Raw genomic sequence first — 22998 nt, 5'->3', positions numbered from 1 at the left:
TTACATCTGATCAACTCCCGTTATCAAGTGTCGGTAAGGGCCCTTTAAAGGCCAAAGTTCCCCTCAAAACACCCATGCCAAGATACGCACGCCCCGATGGAGACGCAAATGTGACGCTGAATTGCCGCCTTTGTCGATGCATGTGACGACTGTGGCCGATGACTTGCAGCCGGGGATGACCAGCTCCAAAACGTTGAGCCGTCCAAGCTGCGGAATCACGTGAAAAGGGCATTGGGACACTAAGCAGAACTGGGAGTAGCGCCCACATTGATGACGGCATCCCCACCCAAGCAAGGAAAGAAGTTGGCTGTGCCGAGTAGCAAACCCGCAACGGCAACCGCGACCAGAAGGCCTCCTCAACGTCAACCATCTCCATCCGTTCTCGTATCCCCGTTGGGAAAGCCTCTTTTTTTTTTTTCTTCCCTCTCTCTACCACAGCCTCCCAACGCCACAGAAATTACCAGACTATTGCATTACGCGGCCGTATCCATACCGACATTACTTTCGATTGCTCTGGAAACCTCTTTGCTTTTTTTCTTTTCCCGTTGACACCGCTGCTTTCGAGACAGAGCTTGACCTCAGTTGCGATTGCATTGCCATACTCGACGCCAAGAACTCGACATCTCGACAGTTCTCACCCCGAACCGTCGGTTCTACTCTACTTCTCAAAACCCCGCTCCCATCTACAGCTGTGGCCATAGGTCGCCGCAGAATGTCTAGGCGGAGCAGCACGATGGCGTCGAACTCGAACGGAAACATCCCCAAGGACATCCAGTCCTCCAACCCAGGTGAGTTCCAGTCTGCCATGGTCTCGTGCGAAGGCAAAGGAGTGAATAATGAGCTTCGCGAAGCTGACAATGCCTTAATCTATAGCAATGGACAAGCAAAAGATGCTTCTGTCTGCCGATGTTGGACACTTCTCCCTTGTGCGCGCCATGCACCTTGCCGACTTGATCACCCTTCTGAACGGTATGCGCTCCCTCGATGCTACACGGCACAATTGATATTCCCAGATATTCTGGGCGGGGAAGCATATAGCTAACTGAGCGATTTATAGGTGGCTGCGGTGTCATGTCCATCTTCACGTCGCTACGATACTGCCTCGGTGACCCCAACGTACACGACAGCATCTGGCTTGCGCTCGCCTTCCTTCCGTTCGGCCTGTTCTTTGACTTTCTCGATGGAAAGGTGGCTCGCTGGAGGAAGAAGAGCAGCTTGATGGGCCAGGAGTTGGACTCTCTCGCTGATTTGGTATGTCTGCCTCCTTGTGTGACTCGTGACGTCAAGTTCTGACGCGACGCTCTTGGTTAGATCTCCTTCGGTGTCGCCCCAGCTATGGTGGCCTTTACTCTTGGCTTCCGTACTGTTGCCGACACGGTCGGCCTCACCTTTTTCGTTCTGTGCGGTCTCACCCGTCTTGCGCGCTTCAACGTGACCGTCGCTGTCCTGCCCAAGGACGCCTCGGGCAAGAGCCAATATTTTGAGGGAACCCCCATCCCTACCTCGCTTGGCATGGATGCCATCATGGGGTACTGGCTCTCGCAGGGCTGGATCCATGACAACCTGCCTTTCGGCACCTGGTTCCAGGGCTCTGCTCTTGAGTTCCATCCTGCCGTCATTCTGTTCATGATCCATGGCTGCCTCATGACCAGCAAGACGATCCGCATACCCAAGCCCTAAAGGATGGTCAAAGAGACCGTTCAACACGGGATAACAGCGATGACATCATTACGAGATAGGAATAAGCGGGAAGGGTGGGAATGGGTGGAGCAACGGGGTGAACATTTTCATTTCTGGCTTTGGGAATCCTATCATGACTATGGTCCATGATTAGGGAGAAACAGAGGCAAATCGGATACGGAAAGGATAAAAACAGAAAAGCGGAGGAAACAAGGGGGAACAAACATGATATCTCATGAGACTGAGCGATATACTTGGACAGGGCATGACTAACGCTTCTCATTGAACAAAGGTAGTTAAAGATACCCATACATTCCTTGATCTGTGGCTATCGTCTTGTTCAATGCGACATGTGGCTTTTATTGTTCTGTCTGTGCCAAGATTGCGAAATTACAGCTCTACTGTAGAAACAGGGATATATGTATGTCAGCAAGCTGAAGAGCTGCTGGCGTTGCCAAGCAGACTTGAAGATGACAGCCTCATGCAGGTGAGTCGTCTGGACCCGGAGAAGAAGAATATTGCTGTTCTTGGTCATCTGACAGGAGGCCTTGCTCCAAGTTGCCGGTACCTGGTGATGGTGCAAGATGAGAGATGATGGGAGTCTGAGATCTACGTCTTACGACACACTCATGGCATAACACAGAGTTTGTTGTTTCCTATTTTGTGAGTCTCACCCGGGGAGCTGAGAGAATTAAATATGAGAGCCTGATTGGTTTCCAATATGCAACAAGCCAACAACATCTCTGGCGTGAAGCCTACGTCTGAAACACGCGGCATGAGGTGCAGAGACCATTCGTCAGATCCGTCTTGAATGTGTGCCAGAGCTTGGAGCTAGGGATTTTTTTGACTCCTCCCTTCCGTAATGGTCCTTCCGCAGACCGGGTCATGGGTAGTGACTGATAGAGGATGAGGCTGTGTTGGAGATGGGATGGTGTGCGAGGGTTGGCGTGCGGCTGTGTGAGGGTGGATGTGGGGTTGACAGACTGGGGGGCCTTGAGGAGCGATGCTTACGCTTATTATGAGCGGGAAATGAGGTAGTAATCGTAAATGTCGGCCAATGGAGCCTTTATTGGGGGGAATATCTGAGAAGAGGTGGTGATGCTGTGAATTGTTGTTGTTTGAGGATCGGGAAGGGAGTATCGTCGGACCTTCCTTCCCGTTTGTGGCTGTAGGCGATCTCAACGATTGTTGGTCGCAGCCGCCCGCGCCTTCTTGTCCTCCTCCACCATCACCACACACCTTTTCACTCATCACCAACAAGCCATTGAGGGACGAGCCAACCAGATGCGAGAATTGTGCAGCGGTAGTACCCTCACAACCGCCGGGAGCAGCTGCAGCGCGAGCATGAGCGCGCAGCATGATGGCGCATCTTTGCAGCAGGAAGCAGTAGCAGGAATTCCACACTCGAGATTTCGATGCGCCTCGGGGCTAAGTAAGCCTAGATCCTGGAAGAAGTCCTACAAGCGGGGAGAAATGGAGAAAAAAGAGAGTGACCAACAAGAGAAGTGGAGAGAGTCATGATCCTCCTGCTCGACAAACCCCGGCATTTGGGGTCTGGGTGAACTATTTCTGGCTCGCTCACAGTGAGAGCCCCCATCCTTCATCTCGGTTCATCGCAACTAGGCCCTGGGCCTAGCAGCGGAGGTGAGGAGCCAAGAGTCAGCCCTGGCGGCTCAGACGCGGCGGCGCCTCAGTCCCGGATGGGTGGATGGTCTGGTCTGGGCATTTGATCGTTTTCGCCTTGCAAGCGCAGGATTCTTAATACCCATGGCGTCCGCCGCAGTCCTTGCTTGTCCTTTGACGAGTCGATTCCATCTTCTAGAACCTTTTTCACGCTCGCTCTATGGTCTCTGATTCAGTCATGATGCTTCTGCTGTGGCTTCCCTTCTCTTGTTAATGCACCCTCCTCATTGATCCTCTTTCAGCTCATCCAACCAAAAGCTCACTGACCTGAGGCTATGAATGTCGATCGGTGCTGACGCTCGTCCTTTGTTGCTGACGCTCGTCCTTTGTTGCTGACTGCTGCTCCCCCCTCATTCACCCTCCCTCACGATGGAGCCTCTTAGGAGTCTGGAGAGGCAGGACTCAGAGAAGTCAGAGGCTCGCCGCGAGCACCTCCGCGTCAATGCCGCTGTTCAGAATGTCACTGACACAATGATCGCCGTGACCGAGTCCTTTCGTCACCACTACCAACAGCAGTATGGTGGCTACGCTCCCCCGGCGCCGGCGCCGACTTATACACACTCTCGAAGCTCTTCCAACACCAGCGAATCAACCGAGCGCCTGCTAGATGTAGATCCCATGAGGCACATGAGCGTGTCTGACATGTCCCCGTCTTCGATATCTCCCTATCAAACCAGCCCTGTGCCCAACGTGCTTGCCCCAGGACGTTCACCAGACGCCGAGTCGGATTCTCTCCTCGAGACAGACATGTACACGGAGATGACTGAAACCACAGGGCCAGGTCCCGAAGACTTGATCCGCCTTGCAACACCGAATCTACCTGCTCGACTGGATACACCTCACACTCCTCCTCCTCGCTTCAGTATCCCAGTTAACCTCTCAGAACGTCAACCTCACGTCTCCCCACCTCAGCTTGCAACGGACTTTTCAGTCAACCATGGAGGACTAGTCAACGCTGCTAGACGCTTCGAGGCGTTTAGATCGACTACTCAGCATCATCAGTACATGGCTCTTAGACCCGATATCGGTACCGAAACGCAACCTCTCGGCACAACCACCCTCATTCGCGCAGGCACCGATGTCGAATCTCCAGTATCTAAAGGTGGCGTACGGAGGAAACCCCTGACCCGAGGCGCCAAGCCGATCGAGTTCAACTACGCCACCAACGAAACCCTCTTTGTTGCCGTCATCTGCATGGCCCAGGTGCTGGGGTTTGCTGGTCTTGCTCAGACCTTGGTGCCGGCTCGAAAAATTAGCGAGTCTTTCTCAGAGTCGGAGCGAACGACGGGACACCTCGCGTGGTACTCGGCAGCATATGCCCTTGGCTTTGGGGCAACGACTCTTCTCGGTAATCGACTTGGAAGTGTTTGTGGTCAGAGGCAGACATTTATCCTGGGCTATCTCTGGTTCGCCCTGTGGAGTCTCCTCGCTGGACTGAGTGTATACGTTGAAAGGAACGGCGATTCGGGGACCGTCTACTTTTGTGTCTGCCGTGGTATGCAAGGAATTGGACCTGCATTGATCATTCCCAACGGCCAGGCCATGCTTCAGCGTGCTTATCCGCCTGGTCCTCGAAAGACGCTCGCCATGGGCTTGTTCGACGCTGCTGTACCTTTGGGCTTGGTCCTTGGTTCTGTCATGACAGGACTCTTTGCCGGGTTTGGCTCTTGGTCGTGGGCATTCTACTCACTGGCAGCTGTGTGTTTAGCGCTGGGGGTTTCTAGCGCTCTCCTTATTCCGTCCAAGAGGGTTTTGGTCCACGACTTCGAGGGCAATCTCTGGAAACGACTCGACATTCTAGGTCTGGTGTTTGGCGTTGCTGCTCTGGTTCTTTTCTGCGTCGGCTGGAACCAGGCGCCTATTGTAACCTTTGAAAGCCCGGAGCCATATATCCTTATATTTGCCGGCCTCATCCTCATCCCACTATTCACGTTTTTCGAAACGCAAGCGAGTCATCCTCTGGTTCCCGTCAAATCGATGCATATACCGGCCTGCTTCACTCTTGGTTTTGTGGCGGCGAGCTGGGCAGCCTTTGGAGTCTGGATTTGGTATTTCACCCAGTTCATGGAAGTTTTGGGAGACTGGAAACCTTTGCTTGTTGGAGCAGGGCTGGTTCCCGTGCTTGTTGTCGGTGTCGTTGTTGGGTTCATGTGTTCCCCCTTTGTGGCCCACGACTTGACGGCTCACCTGGCCATGGCGGTGGCGGCAATTTTCTCGTTGATTGGTTCTGCCCTGATGGCTACGGCTTCAGAAAAGCAGTCTTACTGGGTCAATCCCTTTATCAGCACCATCTTTATGGGCGCTGGGATTGTCTTGGTGATTCCGTCCTCTGTTACTGCCCTGACTCGAAGCGTTCCTCAAGGACAACCCGGACTCGCAAGTAGTCTCAGTACGACGTGGGCAGCATTCAGCTTTGCTGTGAGTTTGGGCATGGCGGGTGCTGTAGAGATGGGGAACAGCAATAGAGGTACATATCCTCGGGAAGGGTACAGAGACGCGCAGTATTTTGGGTTGGGGATGAGCGGGTTGAGCCTTGTATTGGCCTTGGGCCTTCTCTGTGCTGCTTGTTTAAGGCGTTGAATTGGATAATTGATTGGCATGTCAATGTACTTGGGAGGAATTGCTGTTAGTTTTTATACCCCGGCGAGCGTCGATAGTTGTAGTCGTCATACACAGCACTTGAAAGGCAACAGACAAGAAACGAGTGAGCGTAAAAGTTGCCCGTCTTTGTTTTCTCTCTCCTCTTCCTTCTTGAATCCTCTGCGTCTGTACAGAATCCCAATGCTGCGCCATGAGCGCGCATTTATAGGATCGGATATAAAGAGCCAGCGGGGGAAAAACCAGAACCAAGCAAAAACGACAACAGTAATTGGAAATAAGACCGTATAACGCCAAAAAAAAGAATACACATTTCCCTTTCTTTCTTCCCCTCCTTTCCAACAACACCTTCGTGGGTCGCGTTTTTGTGTCGGGGCTCGAAACTCTCAAGGAGGTCATGTCGTTTATCGGCCACCTCGGCTGAAACCACCACGTCCTCGACCACCACCGAAGCCGCTGCCACCCCGAGAGAAACCACCGCTGCCACCGCGACCACCTCCTCGGCCACCGAAGCCACCTCGAGAACCACCCCGAGGACCACCACGGCCACCGCCAAAGCCACCACGACCACCTCCACGAGCACCAAAACCACCACGGCCGCCACCACGAGGACCGCCACGACCACCACCAGCACGCTTCACCTTGGGAGCGCCAGGCGGGGGCTTGGGCTTGGGGAGGAACTTGTCGAGGGGCAGGAGCTTCTCGGAGCCGATGTAGAACTTGTCGCCCTCCTTGAAAGAGGTGGCCTGGATGCCCTCGGTGGGCTTGATGGTGAAGAAGACCTGGTTGATGGGGCCGAGGACCTCGTCGACCTTGCCGACGGCCGTCTTGTTCTCGAGAAAGATTTGCGCGTTGAAGTGAGGCACCTTGGGGTTGATGGACTCGCAGACCATTTCGCCTTCGCACGCGTGCATAAACTTGCCCATCTCTGAACATACAGGTCAGTGAATTCGAATACTCAAGAGCAGGAGTAGGGGGTTACACACCGAGGATCTGAGCAGGAGGACCCATGTCTCGCTGTCCGAAACCTCCACGGCCTGAGAACATTACACGTTAGCAACTTGTCATCTCAACTTCAACACCAACTCCTAGACTCCAATTCATTCTCTCAACGTTTTCCCCTCTTGTAACTTCCCTCCCAAGTACCCTCAACCTATCCAACATCTTATAAAAAGGAACAAGGGGACATACCGCCTCCGCGACCGCCAAAGCCGCTACCGCCCCGACCTCGCGAACCGCCTCGGAAAGACATGATGGCGCGTTGTTTTTTTTGTGTATTGGATTGAAAATCCGGGTCGCCAATTGAAGCTGCTTGATTCGCGCACGACTCGATCGTCCTCGCTCGCTTGGTGTTGCTGGAAAAACCTTCGTTAGGAAGTTGGTTTCGCGATGGGGATCGTTTGCTTCCAACTTTTTTTTCCAAGTGTGAAATTTTCAGAAAGGAAAATCGCCTTGTTCCCACCAAAGGTCTGGCGGGAAGCTAGCTTGGAGCACGCCGATTGGTGGGTGGACGCATTTTCGGATTATGAGTTTTACCGGGTGGCTGGTGGAATGAGGTACGTACCTACACCAGCCCCAACTTGATGCTCAAGGTCACTCACTCTCAACACTCACAACTTCATGATAATGTCATCATTTTCACTGATTCATTTCAATTTACGAAACTCGCTAAATAGCTTCCAAACAAACACTCAAAATTCATTGCCTAACGAGGGATATACAAAGCACACGTCTCGTAGCGAACGCCTCCTGACCCTCAACGAGACTACTCGCTCCATCCATGACCATTGTTTTGAAACTGCACCCCTTCCTTGCCATATACACACTCCAACCAAAAGGAAATCGAGTAACGAAATGCCCACACTAAAGAGAAGCCCAGTGGCGCCAGTCCACCTCACGCAAAAGTGCTCTTAGGATAGCCACCAGGAATGTGCAGGTTGGAAATAGTGTTGTGGCTCTCAGTGCGGTTGTTGCCACCAGGTCGCACAGGGGGAATATCATCCTCGTCGTCTGTTCGGAGAAGAACCGAGTCGGGCTCCGTAAACACAGATTCCGGCTTGTTAGTAGAAGGCTGAGACTCGCCAGCAGCGCCGCCATCCAGTCTGGGGAATCCTTCTCCAACTGTCATCATGCGGTAGTTGGTTGCTTTGGCACCACTGTTGGTATGATCATCCCAGCCTGGCTGCTGGCTAGAAGACGCCTCCCGGTCATATGACGCAGAGTCGTTGTAGGATGTCTGGTTGTAAGTTGAGGTCTGAGGACCAAGGACGTATCCGTTGTTGTCTTGCTCCCGCTCTTCATGCGTGTTGCCCTGCATGTCATACGGTGGCTTGTTGTCGCGATCCTCCTTACCCTGAGGAATCACGATGGGAACAAAACGGGTATCGTCTCGGTTCTCCTCGACGTATTCCGACAGCCCAACGGGATACTGTGGATAAGGCGGCTGGGGCTGGGGCTGATGAATCGTCATCTGTTCAACCGGGGCCTGCTGGACGGGCTCGCTCGTGTAAGGGTTGACACCATCATAGTGTGCCTTTTGGCTGGCAATGGCAGCATTCGAGGGCATCTCGTCCAGAGGTGTCTGGTGCACAGCTCCATAGCCCAGACCATTCTCCCGGTTCTGTTTAGAGTTTCCAGCTGCCGATCCAACCAGGGCCCCCGTCACAATCGGCGGCAAGGAGTCCTTGTGGTTGTCCTGGAACCCGGAGCTTACACTAGAAGGCGAATGAGAGGCCTGTAAGCCACGTTGCGCATTGACTTGGATATCAGATGGGAACCGCCCACCTGCTTGAGATCGCCGGGGGGTCGTATCGTGTTGCCTCGGTCCCGGGTTGGTGAAGGATTCGGTGTCGGCCGTGAAGGGCTCCTCGTCTTCCTCGTCGACCAGTCCATCGCTACTAACTGACCGTCGGGATGATCGGCTAAGGCTCCTAGAATGGCTGCGCACAAACTGGCTGCGCTCCTCAGGCGTCTTCTCTGTGAGCACCTTGATATCCTCGTACCAAGCCATCATGGTATCGTGGCTCTCGGCGCGGAAGACCCAGGTGTGTCCACGGTGCATACCACCCGTCTGACGGCCCTTGAGAATAAACTTGTTGGAAGAGCCCTCTCCGTTCGAATGAGATCCTAGTTTCTGTTCTGGAAGGTATAGAGACATGACGGGGGCTTGCGCCTTGTCCGCCGATTTGAACTCGTGGAGGTGAGTCGCAGAAAGTACATACCTGGGATATATTAGCAGAGCCCTCATTCGCAAGACAATAGACTTACCAGCCGGCTGTATAGCTCTTGAGATATTTGCTCTTTCGCTCCAGCAATCCGGCCCGGATCTCCTGCGCCGCCTCGTGGTCCTGTCCGGGATAGTGAATCTGGTCCGCCGTCCTGAGGGGGATTGTCGGGTCGACGAATTTCTCGTCGTGGGTAACAAAGTGCATCCATTCGTGGTCCTTGGGCATGGAAATTGGGCCGTCTCGAAGCTCGCCAATGACGCTGTACGAGTTGTCGGCCTCACGCTTAAGGATGCCAGCGTAGGCATTATAGGCCTTCTGGATCTCTCCAACAACGATCGACTCTAGCTCTCGGCCCGAGTTCTCCAGGTTGAGATATGCCTGGTGCAGATAATTCTCTTCATCAATCTGCCGTTCCACCTGACGGTCGACAGCCAAGCGGAGCAAGTATGGGTCTTGTTTGCCGGTTGTCAACGACTCATCAAGCTCATTCCGCCCCAAGGTATCACCAAGAGTCTTGACTGCCTTGCGAGTGTGGTCCATCTCTTTCTCAACCGAATTCTTGAAGTCACCCGAGAGGTTCTTAATTTCCTTGATCTTCTGCTGAAGATCGCTTCGCAATCCAGTCAGGGCGAGAATCACGTCATCTTCAATCTCCTTAGCCTTGTTGGCTTCGAGAACAGCGTTCTTGTTGTAGACTCGCAGAGATTGAAGCGCATCATCAATACCCGCCGATTGAAGGAAGCCGGGCGGTGCTGAAATGTTGTTGGAAACATTGGCCAGCTTGATGAGAGATTTGGAGCGGTGCTCATAGTGTGTCTGAATCTCACGAAAGTATGCGATGAGATCCTTGAGCACCTTTCGCCAGTTCTGAAACCGGTTTGCGAGCGCATCGGTCGGGTTGCCAGATGTGGGAACCGGGCAGTGGAAAGCACTGTGCGCCTCATCGGGATCGGAGGTAGATTGCAAGGCGAGACTCTTGACGCTGCCAGCCCTCATGCTACGATGGCTGCTGCTACGCTTGAGGCTCCCATTGCGGCGCAGCGAGTTCTTTTTCTTGAGAGTGTTGGAGCGCACAGGGAGCGCTGAGTCGTCGCCAGCATTGAAGCTGTGCACCGAGTTGGCGCGCTGCATGCTTGCGCCGTTGTGAGGATAATCAAGAAGGACAGAAGGTCCACGCTGTGCGGCTCCCCATTCCTCGGTGAAACGACCCTGTTGCTGCGACAGCTGCTGCGGCGCGTGTGTAGAATTCGAGACGTGGTAGTCGTCGTCGTATTGTGGATGAGGTTGCGTATTTGCGTTGGCGGCCGTGTTGAGGGCGGTTGCGCGTTGGTATGAGGCCGAGGAGGATTCAGGAGGAGAATCTTGACCGTAAGAGTATGAATAATAAGGACTCTGAGCGGAGGCCGGATGATGTGGAAGAGATGAAGGTTGACCTTGGGATTGGGAGTGTGGTAGATCCATGGCGGAGGTGGCGCTGTTATCCCTCCTGCTCCCAAGTAGCTAACAGGACAGGACTAGTGATGGTGTAGAAAAAGGACGGACGGGATGGACCACGAGGAGACCGAGATGGAAGGGCGAGGAACCTAGACAGTCAGTATATGCGCGGTGTGGAGGGGAGTACTTTGCACTGCAGCGGAGCATGCAGCTGGGCTTGGCTGGTTGCTGGGCGAAGAGGACGGGATGGACGCAACCAAAATCAGGGTGTAAACTTCCAGGTTACGTTACGGGCGGCAGGATGATGGTGTTGACGCAATGGGCGCACAATGGCCGCTGACGGCGCACGTCGACACCCAGCGAGCTAGCACCAGAAGGGACGTCGCTCGAGTCCAGAAGTGAGACTAGTGGCTCCCGGAAGCCCACCTCACCGTCGTCTGTTCCAGTGTGGAGGGGGCCTGAGACAGCGATGATGATGATGGAGATGCGACGTACAGTATCTTGATTAATTATCTGAGAGCTCAGCCTAAGACGCAGCTCGAGTGGAGACGAGGTATGAGATTCGAGTCAGCGGGTAATGGACTGAAGATCAGGGTCTGTTCGTGAACGTGGAGGACAGGTCGACACAAGATGCAGTGAATCTAGACCTCGGTGTAGGTTTCGAGAGCTGGATGTCTGTTTATGGATCCAGCCGAGGACGATATAACTAGCAGACGCCAAGGATAGGACGGTACAAAAAACGACCGAGCTGAGGAAAGGTACTGGAGGTGTGCCGGTGACAGCTTGGGGCGGCAATGTATGATGTTAGTGATGGTCGTTGCGATGGTTTGTTTAGGGCAGGACAGGACGATGATGCAGATGTTCAGACAAAGCCAGCAAGGGTAAAGGAGCCGGTTCCCTGAGTGAAGTTGCCCGCCAAGAACCCGTCACTTACACCAAATGGGCTCATCTAGCGGCGATACTTGCAAGGTACATCCTCTGACAGCACCCAGACCCCCTAATTCTTGGCACACAGGCAGCAAAAGACCCCTACACGCCTGTCAGGACTAGCACTCCAAAGGTACTTTCTTGTGCCTCTCCCACCCGCAAACACCTGCTGCTTGCAGCCAGTTTCTTCCCTTCCCCCACCTCCACTTCCCACCATGACGTCGCCGACGCCACTCCAAGAACGTTTCCCTCTTTGGTGATGCCCTCGACCTGCAAGAAACCAAACGACGATCGTCATCTTCCCCCAGAGTCTTACGGTCCCCCGGTTTCGACTGTTTCTGCTATTGCTGCTCAGCCACGCGCCGGACGCACACGGCTCCGTCTGGGCCCGCGTCACGTTCCTGCGTTGATGTTCATTATCCCTCGGCATCACCGTCTCCCAGATCTGCAGCTTGTTGTTTCATCGACTCGTTAATCACCTGGATGTCTCCGGCATGTGGGTTCTCCCTGGGCTTAGCGTTCTGTCGTCCTTACAGCACAGCCGGATCCGGCTCGGCACTCTTCTGGGCTGAGTACCCGTATCTTTGAGTTCCTGGGCAAGACGCTGTGCAAACCTTGGGCTAGTTACATCCGAGTGTCTTTGAGCTGTCCATCTGGTATCACGGAGTCGTACAATCCCCTCAATGATGCCTTCGTCACATGTCATTGTGAGACGTGAATTCTTCTGAATTCTTCTGTTAACTCCTTTGTTACCAAGGAGCTTCTTCTCACGGACCTATCCATTCACCAACTCAGTATAGATAGTCTCTACACGCTATAGTAATGAGGCCGCCGGCGTTTATACTTGGCAATCTCCCCGAATAATCCCAAAACGCCATGCCTGATGCTTTGTGCCCAACAAAGTGAAAGCTCCACAACGCCGTCGTCAAACCAACAGTTCCCTAGCGTCATGACCTTGATCGGTGCTCTCCACTATCCACAGATCTTTCCCCAATAGTCTTCTGTAACTCTTGTGTTCCTGGTCATAAGTTGTGTTTGCAAGAACGGGTTCACGCCACCTACTCTGGAACGGCCTCTTTGGCCGGCTCTGCGGGAGGGTTTTCAACCGTCTTCATCTTCCCTCGTCGTCTCGGAGGCGGCGCTTTAGGAGGAGTCTTCTTCTGGCCCCCGTTGACAAACTTTTGTGCAAACGGGACTCCATGTCGATGCTTTGGTACTGCTGGTAGAGGCTTCTTGGGCCTGGATGCCATCGTGACGCCCTCCTCTGAGCCGTCGGCGTCTGCTTCTTCGCCCGCACGGCTCGGCGTCTGCACACCAGGCTTCTCCTTAACTGCTGCCACGTCGCTTACGCTGATACTACTCGCGGTGTCGGAGCGCGACAAGCTGATGCCCAAAAACCTGCGAGCCACCTCTGCCTCACCGGACCCTTGTGTGGGCGATTCCACCTCTTCAATCCATTTGACCTTTGAAACACGATCGACCAGGCGCAATGTAGTCTCGTCAGCTGGCGCAAAATGCACATTATGCGAGCCTCGAAGGATGTTTAACACCCGAAGGATCTCGTCCTGTTTGTAGTGTGGCGGCTGGCTCAGTTGGGTGTGCGCCAACAACGGATACAAGACTCGTAGGTAGGTATGCCTCAAAGACATCTTCTCGTCCGGAAGGTCCATGAGGTTCCGAATGATGACGTCGAGGAGCACCCTCAGGTCGTTTGTGTAAAAGTATTCGTATGTCGCCTTGTTTGTGAACAGGAGATACAGCAGCTTCAAGATAAGCAACTGTAACGAAGTCTCCGTTTCACGGTTTAGAAGCAGGATAATATTCTCTCCAAAAGTCCTGAAAAACGGTCCATGTAGACTCAGGCATTTGACAATTCGGTTGGTCAAGGGTGAGGACGGATCGTTGGCGGCATCGGTCGACGCGAGCATATACTGTTCATTCAAGACAAGCTGTTTTCATGTTAGTCGCCACTGCACGCTAGCATTATGTTCTGCTACTCACCAAAACTCTTATCGTAGGATAGTGGTAGGGGTCATGAACATCGTCAGACACCTCCTCAATCAAGCGGAACAAGTAGTGGACAAAGCTATCGTCGACCACCTGTAAATCATCGACTCGAAGCCGCTCCATACGCGACATCTCGTACATGAGCTGCAGCAAAAGTCGATGCAAACGCGGATCTGCGTCTCGACGGCCATTGATGAGCTCAAGGAGGCGGGGGAAGCAGGACTCGCCCACCATGCGGGGAAACATGGTCTCGTCCTGGCAACCATCGAGCAGGAGGAAACAGGCGATGGCGTGGAGCGGTCCGATCTCGTCCTCCTGGAGGAGGCTGTAGATGATCTGGTTGCGGACGTATTCCTTGTTGGCCTGGAACAGGTCGCTGGCGAGGAGCATCTGGGCACAGGTGATGATTTCATCCTGGGACTCGCAGAAGTGGTCGCGGAGGCGGGTGGTCAGTTCTACCCAGGTGCGCAGGGCATCGTCGATCGTTTCGTGGCTTTCGCACTTGCTCGAGACGCATTTTCCAAGTTCTGCAAACACATGGTGTCAGTCTGCTTCGATGCAGGCCAGTTTTCTCGGCGGCAGACGCGCGCCGCCATCCAAACTCACCAGTCCAGAGCTGTTCTTCATCCTCAGGAGAGAGAGGAGCGTCTTCGAAATCTGCCATAATCCTCGATTTTCTGTGGGCACAACCGCCAATGCATCGGGTCCTGCTGCCGAGGCTGGATCCGCAGTTGCTGCTATCGACGGGACGGGCGAGTTTACGCTGGATAGACGACGAGTCGACGGGCCAACTGACAATGGCTTCTTGGGGCAGTCGCAGGCGCAGGCGCAACGGTCATCTCCTGACACAGATGGGATAGATCGAGCTGCGAAAGGAAGTTCGTGTTCCAGAATCAAGGTGGCGGGGTCGGGATGGATTACTGTGGCCGACTGTCACTACAGCAGCCGTTGTGCCGTGACCTCATCTGGGGCCTGCTGAACGTTGGCTTGGCGGAACCACCTAACATCCATTCAGAGAATGATACACTGTCTGCGTGCGCTGAAATTCTTATTGGTGTGGCTAGTGAAGCTGCCGCACCGCCACACTTCTCTAGGCGCCGAATTCGGCATCACCAACACCACAGTGAATCAATCCAAGGACGATACAAATACTCATGAATCTCCCCGGGCTTCGTCCCCTAATGGTGCATTCAGCGCATGCGAGGGTATCAGACTGTCAATCAAATGTTCTATACCCTTCTTGGTGACCAAGAATACTCCCAAACGCCAAACCAAAAGACCGCACATGGCTACTCTCGTGTAAACCAACATGGTGTCGAGTAGCTCACTCTATGAACCTGGCCCCTTGTCCTTATCCATCTCTTCATCGTCGTCGTAGATCTTGACCTTGGCTGCATACTCGTTGATGTTGCTGATGACATTGTTTGTGATTGTGTCACCCTTCCCACCAGCCACCCGCAGCACCAGCTCGTTCAAGTTGTGTCGCCCCAGAATGTCGACGTGGTCAGCTGTCCGAGGCCCTCCTCGTGGGTTGAAACGTTCTGGTTCGTGAGGCATCTCGACTACCGTGACCTTGACCCCTGCTGGGTTGTAGCGCTTCATGTGCCAACCACGATTGCACATGTAGCCTGCGCTGATGAGATTTACTGTGCCGTCTCCCTCTCCCAAAATCACACCGTGGTCTACTTCACCATCAGTGTAGCCTGTGTCGATTGTGATGTTGAGATTTGTCATCAGAGGCAGGTCGGGGGATCGGTAGTAATACGCTCGCTCGGTGGGTTTGCCAACACCATAGAAGCAGTAGATCTTCAAGCTTGGTGCAAGAGGCAGCCGTGTTTCGAGAGGGTTGATCCATTTCTTGGGGTCCAACTCGTTGGCTTCAACCTCAGCGATGGTGTGAGCGACACCATGTGAATAGCTTCCCTTGATCTGGTCCTGATACCAGTCCTCAGTCGTGTTGAGCAGGTACGATAAGGAATCCTCAACTGTGAAGTTACGGTCAGGGGTTGTCCAGTTTGAGCCAGCCCTGAAGTTCAACAATGATCCATATGAAAAGTTCTGGCCAGGCAAGTCATCGGGCGCCCAGGTCAGGTTGCCCCAGATGGCTTCGCCGCCAAGGGGCAACATAGACGAGAGTCCCGGCATAGCGCGGAAGATCTCGGTTCTCTCCTCCTTGCTGAGGAACTTTTCCAGCCCATACATGGCAAATGGATTCAGCTGGGCTGTGTCTCGCATCTCACCAGAGAGGACGGCAGTCAGATCCTTGACTGCGCCGAGCATGCATCCACTGATGTTGATCCAGGAGTCGACGTGATGCTCAACCCAATCTTGACCACCACGGCCGCCTTGCTCTGACTGCACCCAATGGAAGAAGTAGTAGAGGACCTGACTCCCCATGCTGTGTGATGCGAGCACAACCTTTCTGTTATCAACGGCGACAGCGATTTCAATGTACGACTTGAGTCGGGTAAAGTATCGATCCCGAACTTCGAGATTAGGATAAGATAACCGCCAATCATAAGAGGCTGTGAAAGAGTTTGTTGGATCGTAACCGATAGAAGCAAGATTCTCAAAAATCTTGTTCCAGATCCAGTAACCGGTAATGAAGAAGTCAGTTGCATCAAATCCCTGGGCGGCGCGTAACTTGACCAAGGGTGGATCAAGACCAGTCCTCTTGTCGAGCATAACGTGCTTCTTCCAGACCTCCTTGTCCATGACAAGAGCCTTCATCATGGTCCAGCTGCCCCAGAGTCGCTTCCTGAAGTAGGGCCTCGAGATGTTGGCGGTTCCCCACGACTCGAGTCCAGTAGAAATGACACCCGGGATCATGATCATGGGGTGGTGCGCTTCCAGCCCCTCGGCGCGAGCCTTTGTGCCAACAGAAAAGGACTCATACGTCTCGGCAAACTCGCGCTCGCCTTGGATAAGATCGCGCATGTCCTTGACCAAGCCGGCGGGGAGCGCATCCAGCAGGCTGTCCATGGACAAGTCGGTGAACTCGGGAAACTCGATAAGGTCATTGCTTGAAGCGAAGAAGCCGGCAGCTATGATGCCGAACAAGCTACCAAGCAGGAAAATGAAGGTATTACGGCGCTTGCGGGTCTTCTGGACGACGTGCTCGACGACATGAACGTGGGTGGCTGGGTTAGGTGTAGGGCTATCATCCCTTGAGTTGTCGTCGCTCTCGGTGGCCTTGGTTTCTTGGACATTGCGACGTCGCAAAGTAGTCGCCATGTTGTCGAGTAGGGAGCGGGCCTCTTGAGAGGCACCGTCTGGTTCAATCTCTTGTGGATGAGCGAAATGAAGAGAAGAGAGCCTGGGAGAGCTGGTGTTTTAAGAATCGCACGTAGCTATGACGCCCATGTGGGCGCGTGCTTTAAAACAAAAACCGGGGGCCGCGAGGTCCGAAGGTACAATATTATCAGCAGCAGCTGTAAGGGAGCTTCGGATGAGACGATCGACACCAATAAAATACTCTGAAAGATATGGCCCCTGAATGATAAACGGACAAAGTCAATGGCAACGTGGTAACATTTGCGCCTCGTCGAGATTCGCTCTGGTCTTTCACATGAAAGGTCCGGGCAAAGAGACGAAAGACATGCTAGTCGTGCCTGATAGGCAGGCACCTGACGTCAAAGTCAAGGCATGAGGCAGGAGGCACGAGACTTCAAAGTCTTAAATTACAGGGGTTCCTGACGAGTCAAAGCTCTTCGGAAGCTCCCTTGCTCTGAGATGCGATGCTCCCTCCACCATCCATCACAGCCTGAAGCTTGGACAGCCTCCCTTCGCTTGGGGTTGTACTGCATCCAGAGTCGAGCCCAGACCCGGCCCGGTAGCTGTGGTCTTGGAGCAATCGGCCCTAAACGACCCCCGAAACCTCCGAATCGCCATTGGTTCCAGCGCTTACTGAGCGGATCGCCCACGCCGCCCCCACCCGCCATCCGCGCCGGACTCCGGTGCCATCAGCTGTGCCCGTGGCTTCAGGTCGGGTTGCATTCTGGGCTTGCCCCGCCCCCTCCACACTGTTGAGAGCTGAGAGAGCTCTTTTAGAGGGCCCAAAGAGGAGAAGCTAGGTGTTCTGTCCGCTGCAGAGTCCCCTGCCGTCTGCCAACTGCCCTGCGCGCCTTGCCCTCGTGGTCATGCACCAGAGGAATGCGGCTTGCTGCTGGCCGGCAACGTAGCCCACGCACGATGACATCCATCCACAATTGCCCTGCCTGCTGAGTCTGGGATGTCCACCAATGCCTTGTTTGTAAGAAATCGCCACCTCAGCCTGAACCCCCAAACCCTCAAATCTCGACCACCCTCCCACATGCTGTGACTCTTGCCGGCCTCTCAAGACTCACTCTTATTTACCCCTCCTCCGCAAGCACAGACCGATACCGGCTAAGCTCCATCCTTCTGCCCCTCACTAAAGACTTTGGATCTGGTCTCATTTCGACATCCGAGATCTCAACAACCTCAAGACAAGGACATCAACAAATTCCCGCTGCAGACTCACCGACCAAACAAGCACCGGTCTAATACCTCTTCTCCACCCAGAGACCCTTCTTTCCCATGGACCTTACCCAAATTGACAACCTTCCTGGCGAACTGCGCTACGTCCAATACGAACATGCTCTTGAGGCCCAATATCTACCCGCCATCCGCGCTCTCATCTCCAAGGACTTGAGTGAGCCCTACAGCATCTATGTCTACCGCTATTTTCTGTGCCAATGGGCACACCTCTGCTTCATGGTCAGACCTCTCTCCGCCCACGTTAATGGCTAGCTCTCTAACAATATTCTACAGGCGCTGAACCCCGTTGATTCATCTCTCATCGGCGTCATTATCTGCAAGCTGGAAATTCATGCTTCTCACTCCAACCCTACACGGCGGGGCTACATCGCCATGCTGGCTGTGGCCTCCGACTTCCGCGGCCATGGCATCGCCACGACTCTCGTCAAAAAGGCCATTGACGCCATGACCAAGCGCAACGCTGACGAGATTGTCCTCGAGACCGAGGAGACTAACGTCCCAGCCATGCGTCTGTATGAGCAGCTTGGCTTCCTGCGGTCTAAGAAATTGCACCGCTACTATCTCAACGGAAACAGCGCGTATCGACTTGTCTTGCCGCTCAAGTATATCGATCCTGACGCCAACCCGAATGATCTCGATATTCTCGACATGCACGCGTAGCATTTTACGAACTTATGAGTGCGATCTGTTTGCTTGTATTTGTACCATGCACTTTGTATGGCTCTTTGGCTCTGCTTGACACGGGCTCACACGGAAGCATTGGGGATCAGGTTGGCGCAGAATCAAGGATGGCATATCAGCGAAGCATAGGATCAGCTTCAGCGTCGTGACAGCTGGCGTTTGGTCTTTCTTGTTGGTTTTCACGATATTATGATTTTATGGATGTCTTTACGCAATGTACCCCGATTTTCAGAAAGTCCTGCCCTGGGTTTCATATCTCTGCTCCTCCTTCGCTCCCATATGAACCATCTGCTCAGCTCCTGAATATGTCATTTGAGCTATAGATGGTCGCTTTCAGGCCCCAAATGTTCCCAGAAGATATTCCGATGTAGGTGTACACATCTATGCATATGAGTAAGCTTCAACCTTGCAGCAGGCAACAGTGACTCACCTGGCTTGTAGTAGATTGGTCGCCCTCGAGCCTCTACCAGTCTGAGCTCCCTCAGCTTTTGGAGAACCCGGCCAACATCTGCCTTGTCTGCGAAATCGGTCGTGTACACGCAGATGAGTCGATCCCTGCGAGAATCCTCGTCGACAGGCTTGGGAGCAACCTTTGCGGCAATGCCGAGTTCGTTGTTGGCCGTTGCCTTGGCCACAATGTCCCATACATCGTTGACCTCTGCTGGAGGGCAAAAGAGCATCCACTAGATGTGTTAGAAAGGCCTAGGTGAGTGTTTCCCTGTCGACGTACCTTGCCTGCGCGGACTTTAGCGGCGTGTGCCAGACGCAGTATGTCCTCTGCCGCACTGTTCCTTTCCTTGTTGACCTCTCGCTCCTGTACCGATATGGGTATATTCCTTGGGATGCCTTGTATATACCTGGAGGCAATTTGGAGTCTCTCGTGCCCGCCCTCTATGACAAGGGCTGTTCTGCTTCCTTCTTCCTCGGGGGCCTCGTCCTCATTACCCTTGCTAAGCTGGTTCTGGGCCATGGCCTTTTCCATTCGCGGGATGTAGGGGTTGCAGATGAAGATCCAGGGGGTTTGTTCTGAGAGTTCTGTTGTCTTGGGAGGTAGTCGAACAAGAAACTCATCCACGGTTTCTGTGAGCTGCCATGCGTAGGGAACACCAGCATAAGGGTTGTGAAGATGGGAGGTGTCGCCGATGAGAGTGCTGCGAGGGACAGCCCGCCCGGGATTCTCTTGCTGCTGAAACATCCAGGCGTCGACGTCGAAGTCCTGGACACGTTGTTGGAGATTCATGACTGTTTCCTCGTCACCTAGATCAGGTAAGTTGATGTCTGATGGCTGAGAAGAGATGAGGTTACCATAGAAATCAGAATCATCCGAGATGTCCATCATGTCGGATTTATAGGAGTGGCCGGATAGGCAGACACGATGCTGCCTAAAGACTGCAGGGTCCAATAGCAGGTGAATAAAGATGCCCAGAGGCAGCCTAGTGTTTTCCCCTAGGAAGTGCCGGAAAGTGTGGAGTTGGCTTGAAAGGACCCTGAAAAATAGAGAGCAAAGAGAAGCAAGAGGATATCAGCGCTGAATGATGTTTAATGAGGCTGGCGGTGTTGATTGCGTGTTGACGTAGGTAAAGGAGGAGGCGCCTCTTGACAAGGAAGTCGCAGAAGCAAGTTCGCGTTTACTTATGACGGGGATAGAGACGCTAGGGAACCAGCAGTTGAAGGAGCTGTTTGAGGCTGGCAGCAAAGCACCAGCAAACAAACAAATTTTTGGAAGAAATGATCAATTGATAAGCTTGAGACGATAACAGTTTGATAGAGTCGATTTGAGCTTTACAAACCCCCCATGTCTTCGTACCGCGTCCCTTCAAACGCGAACCGGAGGAGCTTGACCAGCTCCGACCCCGGCAGACGGCAAGCCACCCGTTTGCCCCGCCGCGGATAGACTCCATCCGTTCGCCGTTGATTTGCTTTGCTCTGCTTTGACGAAAAACCTTGTCTCTTTTTTCGACATACCAAAGTACCAGCCTTTCGCTTACTCAAGGGAGGAGGGAATGGGAATAATGGACAACCTGAACCTTGTTTCCTCAAAGGTCTCGCTGACTTTGGACCTCCCACCCAGCTGTATTCAGTTCTGCCCCGCGCATCCAGAGTTCTTTGTCGTGGGCACATATAATCTTCAAAAGGACGATACGCAAGAGGCTCAAGAGGAAGATGATGAGTCTGTAGCTGCAGCCAAGACTCCTCAGAGTCGGAATGGCAGTTTGCTCGTTTTTAAGCTAAATGGTACGGAGCTGTAAGTGCTGCTCTGCCCCTGTCGACAAACAAGCTTACAATGGTCTAGTGACCTAGTTCAAACCGTCTCACAACCATCGGCCATATTGGATCTTCGATTTCACCCTTCTAAAGAATCTGGGAATATCTTAGCCGTGGTATCAAGCACAGGGACACTTGCAGTCTTCAAGTTGGACCCCACTCAGAATGCTTCATTGCCTCTGGAACACATTGCGACCAGCCGATGTGACGACATTGGAGAGGATGTCTTGTTCCTGCAATGCAACTGGCATCCTGTCATACCGAGATTGATAGGAGTCACTACCTCTACTAGTTCTGCGAGATTATTACGTCTGGACGACAAGTTTTGCACCACTGAGCAGTATACCGACCTGAATATCCCCAACTCTCTTGAGGCGTGGTGCATCGCCTTTTCTCCAGGGACAGCCGAGTCGGATCACGAAAAGGCCCAGGTGACGGCATACTGTGGCGGAGATGACTCCATGCTTCGCTATACATCATGCATCTGGGACACAAAGGACCCGGATTCACCTTGCGAGGAGCCTTATCTTCCCATGACGATCAAAGGAACTCATACTGCAGGCGTCACAGCGATCCTACCGCTTCCCCTGTTTGTGAAAGACCATGGAAGAGTGGTTGTGACGGGAAGTTATGACGACCACTTGCGCGTCTCCATCATCCACGATCTTCACGATACCTTTGGAATGAAGAGAGTTGAGCTAGTGCTGGAGGAGAACCTTGGAGGTGGAGTCTGGCGACTTGACTTGGTGAGTATCAAAGAAGGCCCAGGATCTATCAAAGTGCGGATCCTCGCATCATGCATGCACGCCGGTGCCAGATTGATAGATCTGGAGGTCAAAGAAGAGAAGGACTGGACTTGCACTGTGCTTGCAAGATTTCAAGAGCACAAGAGCATGAACTATGGGAGCGACTTTGTGCGGGAGGAGGGCGCTAGTGATGGGCTGCGGTGCGTGTCAACCAGCTTCTATGACAAGTTGCTTTGTCTATGGGAATATGTGCCGCAGTCATGAGGTTTATAAGATTAAGGATTGGCAAAAGCTCGTTCGCATATTCATTGGTGGTTGAGTGAGTGTGATAACAGACTGTTCTGCCACGTGCAAGAACAAGCTGTCAACCAGTCAGGTTTCAGTAGTGCATGAATTACCTCAGAATCAGCATCCTTGCATGCCAACCAATGCAATCACTGATTATCATATCTTGATTGTTCTAGATTCCTTTCAACCGTGTTTCACGGCGATGGATGAAATGCACGCCTAACAACCACAAGCCGGTGGACAAAATCAGTCATATGCGTGACGATCAAAAATGCCCCCTCACGGGGCGACGCGGGGTTGAAAATGGAGCCTGTTGGAGTCCAAGTCCCGTCTTGGATCGGGCTCGTCGTCCCATCGCTCTCAGCCTTGCAGCCTCTGAATCGCCCCCCCTGCAAGACAAACCTGAACCTGGAAACTGCCTGGAAGAAGGGGCGAAGGGGGCCCCAGGGAGCTGGGCCACAGGGACATGCATCTAGAAGCCGGCTGAGGGGCGGAAGAAAAAGACGATCACTCGTTGCTGAGGCTGGATGCACCACGTTGCAGGCAAGGCGGTGATGAGGACGCAAGGGGCGGAGATTAAAGATGAGGCAAACGATTGTGACACAGCTTTAATCTTTCTCTTGCATCCTTCATTCACTTCTCTCCCACTCATTCACGTTTCTTTGTTGCGCTGACCTTTGACCGTCATTCGCTCAGCTGTCCCTTGTATTTTGTCCAACCCCCCCTGCCGTGCCCCGCCGCCATTTTTAGGTCCAGCGCTGGACGGCCTGTCGCTTTCGGCTCTCTCACTCAACCTGAGCTTTTGAATTTTAGCCCAACACTTCTTCCTCTCTCCGGCAAAGCACCATCTATCGTGAAAGACATCTTTGGTCAGCAACTTTGATCACAGCCTCTTTCTCTCTCTTTTTACTACACATCGCCCTCGCTCTACGAGTTTGCTTCGA

The 22998-nt window shown here is 53.3% G+C and overlaps 9 protein-coding genes across 9 annotated transcripts; 4 read left to right on the top strand and 5 right to left on the bottom strand.

The window, feature by feature from the left end:
* Positions 1-355: 355 nt before the first annotated feature.
* NECHADRAFT_59766 (uncharacterized protein) lies at positions 356-2005 on the top strand. Its single transcript, XM_003051908.1, has 4 exons — positions 356-788; positions 874-969; positions 1058-1251; positions 1312-2005. The coding sequence occupies exons 1-4, from the start codon at positions 713-715 to the stop codon at positions 1678-1680; spliced, it is 735 nt and encodes a 244-aa protein (XP_003051954.1). The 5' UTR covers positions 356-712; the 3' UTR covers positions 1681-2005.
* A 1727-nt stretch (positions 2006-3732) lies between these two features.
* On the top strand, positions 3733-5943 carry NECHADRAFT_38238 (uncharacterized protein; the record flags this gene model as incomplete). Its single annotated transcript, XM_003051907.1, has 1 exon — positions 3733-5943. The coding sequence occupies one exon, from the start codon at positions 3733-3735 to the stop codon at positions 5941-5943; it is 2211 nt and encodes a 736-aa protein (XP_003051953.1).
* A 422-nt stretch (positions 5944-6365) lies between these two features.
* On the bottom strand, positions 6366-7213 carry NECHADRAFT_92430 (uncharacterized protein; the record flags this gene model as incomplete). The annotated part of the gene is made up of 3 exons (XM_003051456.1): positions 6366-6889; positions 6948-6998; positions 7153-7213. 3 exons carry the CDS (start codon positions 7211-7213, stop codon positions 6366-6368), a joined length of 636 nt encoding a protein of 211 aa, XP_003051502.1.
* Positions 7214-7600: 387 nt separating this feature from the next.
* Positions 7601-10649, bottom strand: NECHADRAFT_68009 (uncharacterized protein; the record flags this gene model as incomplete). The annotated part of the gene is made up of 3 exons (XM_003051455.1): positions 7601-8254; positions 8456-9182; positions 9229-10649. The coding sequence occupies 3 exons, from the start codon at positions 10647-10649 to the stop codon at positions 7856-7858; spliced, it is 2547 nt and encodes an 848-aa protein (XP_003051501.1). The 3' UTR covers positions 7601-7855.
* A 1958-nt stretch (positions 10650-12607) lies between these two features.
* NECHADRAFT_92428 (uncharacterized protein) lies at positions 12608-14220 on the bottom strand (the record flags this gene model as incomplete). The annotated part of the gene is made up of 3 exons (XM_003051454.1): positions 12608-13480; positions 13551-14083; positions 14163-14220. The coding sequence occupies 3 exons, from the start codon at positions 14218-14220 to the stop codon at positions 12608-12610; spliced, it is 1464 nt and encodes a 487-aa protein (XP_003051500.1).
* Positions 14221-14706: 486 nt separating this feature from the next.
* Positions 14707-16790, bottom strand: NECHADRAFT_59755 (uncharacterized protein; the record flags this gene model as incomplete). The annotated part of the gene is made up of 1 exon (XM_003051453.1): positions 14707-16790. The coding sequence occupies one exon, from the start codon at positions 16788-16790 to the stop codon at positions 14886-14888; it is 1905 nt and encodes a 634-aa protein (XP_003051499.1). The 3' UTR covers positions 14707-14885.
* A 1320-nt stretch (positions 16791-18110) lies between these two features.
* Positions 18111-18832, top strand: NECHADRAFT_68001 (uncharacterized protein). Its single transcript, XM_003051906.1, has 2 exons — positions 18111-18293; positions 18348-18832. The coding sequence occupies exons 1-2, from the start codon at positions 18114-18116 to the stop codon at positions 18732-18734; spliced, it is 567 nt and encodes a 188-aa protein (XP_003051952.1). The 5' UTR covers positions 18111-18113; the 3' UTR covers positions 18735-18832.
* Positions 18833-18851: 19 nt separating this feature from the next.
* On the bottom strand, positions 18852-20091 carry NECHADRAFT_67998 (uncharacterized protein; the record flags this gene model as incomplete). Its single annotated transcript, XM_003051452.1, has 4 exons — positions 18852-19136; positions 19186-19438; positions 19486-20012; positions 20061-20091. 4 exons carry the CDS (start codon positions 20089-20091, stop codon positions 19048-19050), a joined length of 900 nt encoding a protein of 299 aa, XP_003051498.1. The 3' UTR covers positions 18852-19047.
* Positions 20092-20758: 667 nt separating this feature from the next.
* NECHADRAFT_92424 (uncharacterized protein) lies at positions 20759-22030 on the top strand (the record flags this gene model as incomplete). Its single annotated transcript, XM_003051905.1, has 3 exons — positions 20759-20866; positions 20906-21000; positions 21049-22030. The coding sequence occupies 3 exons, from the start codon at positions 20759-20761 to the stop codon at positions 22028-22030; spliced, it is 1185 nt and encodes a 394-aa protein (XP_003051951.1).
* Positions 22031-22998: the final 968 nt, after the last annotated feature.

The sequence above is a fragment of the Fusarium vanettenii genome (assembly GCF_000151355.1).
Source record: "Fusarium vanettenii 77-13-4 chromosome 4 genomic scaffold NECHAsca_3_chr4_2_0, whole genome shotgun sequence".
Lineage (NCBI taxonomy): Eukaryota > Fungi > Ascomycota > Sordariomycetes > Hypocreales > Nectriaceae > Fusarium > Fusarium vanettenii.
The sequence above is the reverse complement of the archived record's forward strand: the minus strand, read 5'-3'. Positions and strand labels throughout refer to the sequence as shown.